This window comes from Branchiostoma belcheri, unplaced genomic scaffold, assembly GCF_001625305.1.
Source record: "Branchiostoma belcheri isolate BF01 breed outbred unplaced genomic scaffold, Haploidv18h27 scaffold74, whole genome shotgun sequence".
Classification (NCBI taxonomy): Eukaryota; Metazoa; Chordata; class Leptocardii; order Amphioxiformes; family Branchiostomatidae; genus Branchiostoma; species Branchiostoma belcheri.
The window spans coordinates 594,205-603,195 of NW_017804398.1; the positions used below are offsets into that span (position 1 = coordinate 594,205).

The window sequence follows — 8,991 nt, forward strand, 5'->3', positions numbered from 1 at the left end:
AGGGCTATAATGCTCCCTCACGGTGTTTCACAATCAAACTTCCTATCGAGTGCAGCAGTGAAGAACGTGTTACAGTACTGCGGGAATTCGAACCTTGATGATGACATCCCATCTTGGTGAGAATATCATCGAGCTGTGGCCTGGCGCGTCGTTTCCCGGGCGTTAGGTCCATCAAACTGGTTAGAGCACGGGACCGGGATGATCATGGCGGAGCCAAATGTCGTGGTTGTGCTCTTTATGTGCCTAGTTGTAAAGGACTCCCGGTGTCATTGACATTTACCATGTACATGTATAAAAGAGCCCGCCAACGCGACAAATGGTGATGCCAGCGGAGGCAGATCTCCAACAGACTGTGTGGCCTTTCTATATCATTTTCTAGCTGCATTTCCAGTAGCCAGGCCCCTAGAAGCTTGGGGGCCAACACCTCTAAGTCAGTAGAACTGGGGTATCTTATTTAATCCTGTTGACTTATGCATACTTGCTAAATGGGTCAATTAATTATTGTCAGACTTACAACTGTCTATTGTCATAGCGTTGGAGGCTGGTTTCCATAGTAACAAAGAATCCTGAGCTCCTACTAGTAGCTCTGGGAATGGGACTGGCTCTCTCAAGTTACAAGTTTATATGGCCACAAGTTCACATAAGGAGGCACAGCCAGCCCCTGACAGCGGGAGATAACATAGTGTATAACATAGGCTGGACAATAATAATACCAAACTACGTTTGCGTAGTTTCCAAGGGACTGTGCCTCCGTATCAGGCACAGATCAATCACAACTGAAAGAACACATCCTCCACAACAGATAAATCTTGAACACAAGGCGAGTGTCAGAAACAATGTGAATATGCTGGGACAATTCGTAGTGAAGACTGATACTTTTACAAGCTGACACACTAGCGATAATTTCTGGTGGATCTATGTACAGTCCGATAATTTGACACATGTTCCCATCGGTGGTTCTTCACGTCGAGAAGATGCATATCTTGTCAGCAGGAACATCGGGTGCTCATGTATTTCATGTAAAATGTGTCGCTTATGGGCCATGTTTGTCTTAATTCACGACCTTCACATTTGATCTTAACAGCTCCCAGTTTTGTATGAGTCTTGAAGGCGTACGTCCCATATGTATATCAGAAAGCACCTTCTTTGAATTGCAGGTCGCTCGACTGGAGTGGAGTTTTGACCATAGAAAATAGCTAGCTGCTATGTGTTTCACGTTCATTTCAATGAAGAAATGTCTTACTGCGTTATCAGGTATTACTTAGGTTATGGACAGCAATGGAGTTAAGAAGTACGTATATACTTTCCTAGAAATGACACCATGCAAAGGACAGTTGAACGTTGATTGGCAAGTTTTGCTAGGGCTTGCGTTGTCTGTAATGTCGGAAAATAATCTTAAAACTACGATAGGCAAAATGGCCATTGCTTTGTGCTTTGAGGCGACTGAAAACGTTACCGTTTGTAATGTCAAGGTTTTACAGGCCGGTCAAGCAGTTAGACACGTACTTTATTCAGAAGGCCACCGTTCTCCCTTGGTGTATGTGAAGATGAAATAGACGATATCAGCTGGGAATAAAAGCGTGGAAAGCACTTTCGTACTCCTTGTCCTTTGAGGAGCCACTCTGCGATAAGCCACCGGCGACGGGCACAATGAATAAGGATGATGCTATCGCGCAATGGGTATCGATCGTCACGAACGCCGACAAGAGCCATCAGGTACACCTCCCCCATCTGCGAATGGTATCTGCGAGACATCTGCCGAAAATCGCCCGATTCTAGGACGAGCCGACTGACTTGTGGGGGACTCAGGGTGTACGGAGAATTGATCACCCGTGCCGGACGCGCTGGTGGTCCGATAGCACATACGCAAACACTCCGGTCTCGTGCAGGATCTGGGCGGGAGCTTCCCAGACCTCCGGCGCTTCCGTTTACAAGCTGGGACCACTTAGTCGGCTGCTGTGGAGGGTTTCACGCGGGAATTTCTGGAGGACTGGAACAACCGTCAGGAGAAATATGCCCGCTGCTACGGATTCTGTTGTCTGGGCCGTTTTCTTGGTACTGGCGCTGTCTGTGGTGCTGAAAGGTAGGGTGTTCTGTTTACAGGCGGAAGTCGCCGCTTGCAGGCGCAAACGCTTTTATAGTCAAGTTACTCAAGTATCTAGCATGTCCAGACAAACTGTAAAGCAATGATTCATTTGAAAAACTGTAAAAACGCGGCCGGGCAACCATATCATAGTTTCTCTTCCGCCACATTTCCAGTATTCTCTTGTGGATATAAACGGAGTCATTGTGCTTCATACACGTTGAATATTCGTAACTTGGCAGCCCTAAACGTAATATCCAGCTATATTAAGAAAATATGAACCAAATTTCATGCTACTATTACAGGGAGCTTTGTGGGGTTTACACTGTGTTTATCTCACATATGGGCGCCATGCCTACAACCGAAAGGAGAAACCTCGTGGTACAAATGACTAGTGGCTTAGTTAATCCGACCAAAGACCCTGACCAAACGTCCCTGTTCCCCGCACCCGTCTGGCAATTCGTTTTGCATATGGCTAATAAATAGAATGATATCAAACGATCGATATGAAGAAATAAGATACTTGGGAGTGGGGCGCGGCGTTCCGCTCTCTGAACTATGCTCCTGGCGATGTTAATTCAATCAGCTGATTTATGTACCACTGGTGGTTGATATTTTGTACCCAAAGTATTGATTGCTTTCTACGTGCATGTTTAACCTAGGGTAGTGGTTTTAAACTAGTAAAACTGCCCACTGCACTAACGTCGGTTGAAAGCGCATTTGTCTTTATTTCCGAAATGTTTTGCACTTATCCGGGTACCCGCGTGGCTGGAAACGTAGAAAACGATAAATGTTTGATGGAGTCCGGCATGCAGATACAATCTGACCTACAAATGAAGGTGAACATGTGGCGTCAGGGTCGCTTCTATTCTTGGAAAATCCTCCCGGGTCTATTTATCGCAAAGCGGTTTGATGAAGAACTTTGCCCTTCTATAAATAATTCTACAGTTCATTTGCCTTTCTTAATCGTAACATCAACATCCACACATACTCAAATGCTAAGTGACAATCCTCGAGATCACTAACTTGGAATTGCGCTGACTGCAACTTACGCTTTGGTATGACTAACGTATACGTATAACATATATAACGTATATAACGTTACAGGTATAGAGCCAATCAGTAGTCTGCCGCCATGCCAGTGTGCATGCCGTTCCAATGCACCGTTTGGTCGTGTCATCTTTTGAATATGTTTTCTTAAAGATAAGCTCTCGAAGAATGCTACATGTCAAAGGCCCAAATTACACAGCTGTGATTAACTGAAAAAACAATTCATATAAAAGGAAGGTAGCAGTTTGGTTTATGTAAGACAGTTATGACAATCAATAAACAAAGACACAGTGGATGTAAACAGCAGCAAAGCACATTCCAAGTCAAACTGTTCTCCTGCGAAGGTAGCAATAGATCACAATCAGTCACTCCCGTTTAAGCTAACATCAGTACATTATTCCATTAAGATGTTCCCTAATTTACATCACAGCGCTTTATCTGATGTTCGTAATCCGGGTTAATCCACAAAGACCCTGAGGTACGTTCCCGAGCTCCATCTGTCTCGCGGGGAAGGTTGTATTACGCTTATTAGGACTTACCTCCGGCCACCTGCAAGGCCGATGAAGACGTATGCGACCCAGTCAAGGAGTAAATGACGATCTGTGCCCTTGGAAATTAGGAGCGGGCACAACGACGATTGCTGAGGCTTTGTTTTATAACAGAGCAATTCCTTTCCAGCTACTTCAAACAGGTGAGCTGTCCTGAACTAATGCCGGGGACACCAATTCCCCCTGCCGCGTGCCCTTGATGTCGAAGTTCCTTCCCCATGTGAACTTGCCATATGCTCAAAGCACACGTCATTGTACATAGGAACGGGCTGCATTGGAGCAAGGCCACTGGCTCAAATGGTCTACAGCCGTAGATGTGCATTTTGTCAGCACAGTGAAGAAAGCACACACACGTACCGCCCCTCCCACAAGGTCAACATGACGTTGCATGACTATATCATACAAATCACATTAGTAGGATAAATACCCGTATTTCGACTATGATGCTGATACGGTAAAAAAAACAAGTATGATATTTGGCGATACTAATCGCAAGCTAGAAACGGTTTCTTTCTCAGTTTCTGACATTATGAAATAATCAAGAAGATGTGAATTTTTGTGCAAGCCCAGAAACCCGTTTACACAGACTTTCTGTCGGATTCTTTTCAAACCTTAGCAGTCATTATACAGCTGCATTGTTAAAGACTTTCCAGGCGAAAAGAGAACTTTACCGCAATACGTATCGTTACAGGAATCTGTTCAGCAATGTCAGTACAGACAGTTGGTACATCTCACAACCATGGCTCTGAGAATAACATCCCACAAAACGTTCTCACAGGAATTTTCCACAGCATGTTGATGATCTATAGACGTTCGTTGTGCGCTTTGTTAACCCAGAATTACTTATAATGGCGGTTCCTATCCGTTCAGTGCAAAATAAATCCCCCGGAACGCTTATTTTGGGAAAACAATTTTACTTGAAACGAGTGCAGGGTCCACATGGATTGATCCATCTGAATTAAATCAATCCCTTGGTCCTTTTCGCTTGAAAAATGGCGCTTTGCGTGGGGGCCGCATTACTGAAATGAGTTTCGCTGCGGCGTAGCTTGATGTTTTCAGAATGTAATAAGGAGGTTAATGGTAAAAATGGCATCTGTATTGTGGCAACGTGGTTAATAGCTAGGCTGCTGCGTGAAGTATGTACACCCCGTTTCACACATGATGGGTCGTCAGTTCCGCTGGGTAGGCAGATTTAGCCACACTCCACTGACTGGTGGATGGTGGATGAAGAAATACTTTTTAGACCTTCGTAGAGGCTGCAGATGAGCAGAAATAGAAAACTCCCAACGAAATCACACAAGATGATTAAAGTAGATGATCAGGATACGTCTACAACTCTCTTGAGGAAAGCCGCGGAATCCAACCAACAGGACGATCAGCTACAATCGCGCAGGGCTGGAATGGAATTGTTCTGAGCTGTGCGGCAGCAGATCCAATTAAAGATCTTAATTCGACATGGAGTCTGAAGACCCACAATTTGACGTAGTCGCCACAACCGCCTACATACTCAATATCGTTGTACATCATTCCAAAAGCGAGACCAAATCATCCATACATGAAGATAACGATACTATTATCGATAATACTTTGTATTCATAAATGTAGGATTGATTAGACAAGTTGCACTGTTGTTTTTAAAACAGTTGTAACCACGTACTCTGTACATTGTGGAGAAATAAAGTTCACTCACTTATTCCTCCACTTTTCCCGGTTGAACAATGTTGGTGACCAACAAGGAGGTAACTTTCTGCGAGAAATTAGGCCAGCGGAATGCGGATCACGACGTATCGATTCCATGAGCACATCTAAATTGGTAAAATAAATCCCATGGCCATATGGGGAGCATTCGTCGGGGTGTGCCCTACAGTGTGGCCAGTTAAAACTTTTCTGCGTTATATTAATATCTCATATCATACATAGATCCTCCGTCCCAGCTGTGTATTTAGAACATCCTTTCGGGCTGAACTGACCATCCCCAGGGTCAGTATCTTATGTGATTATGATTGCGAACTATATCATATGCTTATTAAGTATAAGTATGCGGGTTAATCGTCGAAGTTCTCATTTTATTGCCAAGAGATTGTAAATAACGGGCTGTCCATACGTACACATGCCTGTGGACTACGTGACTTTTGGCCGCCACCACGCCGCGCAATGATCATGACCATAGCATGGGACGGCCGATGAAGATGTGCACATCCCAGTATCGACATAATCCCGGCTCGGGTCCCATGTGCAGCCGCAGTAATTGGAATCAGGCAAAGACCTTCCCATCCCATTGGGAGCTAAAGTGAATGAAATGGACCGGAAAAGTTAATTTCACGGATATGGTGACGAGAACGGTGTGTGTGTCTGTTTGCCCTCTGACGACCCCAAGGCAGGGGTTAATTATGCTGCCAACTCATAGAAACATCAGAAACTTTATACATGTATATTACTCCATATGCAAACACAGCTGGACATTCCCATTATTGATGAGGGAGCGTTGGCACTGACGGAATATAAACTCGACCTTGAATTCTATTACGTACTCTACTACAAAGAGCCAAGTAATTTAGGCATTTTTGGCTAATCTTGGCTCTGAGCCAGTGATAAGAGGTTTATTAAGAATCAGTAAACGTTCCTCCATTCATAGAGCAAAATTACGGCTATTCCATAACAACGTCGAGCCTAGTATCCAACGAGGTAAAGTTAAGTGACTCAAAGGGAACATATACTGACACTCTTCTCTGTTAACAATTAAAAAACCAAGCCATACCAGGAGAACGAACACCTCAAGATGCTCGGTGATGCTGAGCCTGGCCTGGCCCGCGTGTCACGTTTTACAGAACAAAGTATTCCTGTTGCGGTTATTGGTATAAAACAATTAGCCTGAAAATGATTAATCATTACATTGCTTCCACTATAATGATACTTTATCTATCGGACTCTGGAGGATTGATGCAGAAGAAAACGTAATGCCAAATCTTAACCCTGGCCTGAAGGGTAACACCTAGGACTGTGCAGCTCTTAGTGGGTCTTACCACACACAGCTGCCGTCCTGAGTGCTGTCCAATAAAGACATGTACGAGACTGTCAGCCCCCGGAGGGTCCGTCGTTACCGTCCCGTCATTAACCTTGCCTGACCTGTGCACATCACGCACCATATGGTCCTGCTCCCGACCAACGGAAGGTCCGGTCCGACCAAAAATCACTCCAGGGACGGGACTTCAGGGACCTTCTTTTAATTACGTTGACTGGATTGTTGGACATTTGACCTACATTTAACTCTTCCACAGAACCTCCTTTACAGTTAGGTGCATGAAAATAAAATACACAGCCTTTATGAAAAGCAGATCTACAGAGATATACATAATTCAGACAATAAGCGATTGAACATGATTTAAGAGTGAATTTATCAATAGAGATGAAAAATGAATTGACACTGCTTGCGGAAATGATAAAAGATGACAGAAAAGGTTAGGCATTAAAGTTATAATGAGATTGAGTCTTTTTCATTTCGCAGTAAGACACGCCCTTTAATCTTTCGAATTGACTGGCCTTCAGGCTATTTTGTACGCACCCGACGCCAGACGAGATTATTCCACGCCGCGGTACACTTTGTCATTACACGCGGAGCCGGGGAGTTCTGCCGGGATGGAGCTAGCATAGTGTGAGACGTGAGTCTCTGTGGAGCGTTAAATATCATCGGCTCCATCAGCACACTTACCTGCTTTGTGGTTATCCGAATACAATCTAAGAAAAATGAAAACTTTTGAATCCTTCTTTGGAGAATCCGTTTGTCAGTAGATCGGTGAGAAATTTTGTTTGCAATCTACAAAGGATCATTACATCATATCATATCCAAATGCCATTTTTCTGGACCTGGTCATATCCCTTGGGTTTACCTGGTACCTAGTGGTCAATATAAAGTCAGTGGCTAGCTTTTCCGATGCGAAGTTGGCATCTCACACTGGAACTACTCTACGCACAAGTTAGTTCATGATTGTCCTCGCGTAAACAATAATACCACCAAACTTAATTAATGTGAATACCACACACAATGTGACAAATTTCATCAAGAGCATTATGAGGCATTTATGCCATTTTCAGTAGAAAGACGCGAAGTGTCATGAAGTTAATCCAGAATAGCGAATTATGGTCGTCACAAAGACCAGCATACCGTCACCTGCTGCCCATAACCCACCATGTACCCCACTGCCAATCTACTCCCTGTGACGAGCAAAACGCCCCCAAGGACAAAACGAGCAGGCGAATGTATAACCGTCAGGATTTTACGTCTTCTCGGTCGTTCTTATTTCAGGACGTGGCGATCCGTATCCCAACACGGTCCTCGGTGGAGTTACGTGAACAAGTCGGCCTGGCGAAGACGGATTGTTCTTTAAGTCGGAATATGGATGGGAAAATGACAGAAACGAGAAAACATGGTCCGCGGGCATGCGAATAAACACACGATTATATCAGGACCATGACAAACCATCAGGCTTCTCACTGAAGGATTGGATCACTGAGGTCAGTCTCAGCTTCTGTCTGCTGACAATGATGCACCAGTGACGAATGGTTCCGTTGCTACTAATAAAAGAGTTAATTATCTCACGGCAGTCTATCACAGGCATGAGCGATGGGATACAGCAGTGGAGACTCCTGCGTTTATCTCATTGAACTGGGTGGGCAACAGCGGAGAGATATGCCTATGGAAACCATGCAATAAATCAGCGCATGCTTTGATCGAGAACGATGCTATTACTAGCCTATGTCGTACGTCGGTGCATCGGTACAGGGCGAAGAAAAATATACACTGTTTTAGCTACTATGTTGTGTTTCTTCTCATAAGCGTAGAAAGTAACAGATTTAACAGTGATGAATCATCAAGACAACACTGGTCAGAGTAAAGAAAGCGGTATCAACGGAAGGCCTTATACGGAGAAGGGGCTGCACGAGCTAGCTCCATGGAGGAGCTCTGCAGAGCTCCTCCATGGAGGTTGCTCGTTCAGCCGTCAGCTCTGCAGAGCTCCTCCATGGAGGTTGCTCGTACAGCCCTCCGCCATACCCCCGCAGAGCTCTGCGCCAAAACAAGCGAATTCGTTGGTTGGCGTCACGGGTTCAGTTTTCTATAGAGCTCTGTAGATATCAAGTTAATTCAATGTGAGTAGTAGGCGATATACAGCCAGTACTGTGTCACAAATAAAGACTTCGTCACGCAACTCTGCGCAACACGGAGAGCTCTGCGCCCTAACAAGTCAATTCGTTGGTTGGCGTCACGGGTTCAGTTTTCTATAGAGCTCTGTGAGTAGTAGGCGATATACAGCC

The 8,991-nt window shown here is 44.7% G+C and overlaps 1 protein-coding gene across 1 annotated transcript in view; it reads left to right on the forward strand.

Annotated features, from left to right (window-relative positions):
• Nucleotides 1-1,650: 1,650 nt before the first annotated feature.
• LOC109485222 (hemicentin-2-like) overlaps nt 1,651-8,991 on the forward strand; it is a 23,249-nt gene continuing 15,908 nt past the window's right edge. The window contains exons 1-2 of the mRNA XM_019788668.1: nt 1,651-1,716; nt 1,780-2,083. Of these exons, the coding sequence (XP_019644227.1) occupies nt 1,651-1,716; nt 1,780-2,083 (370 nt within the window). The remainder of the gene's footprint in view (nt 1,717-1,779; nt 2,084-8,991) is intronic.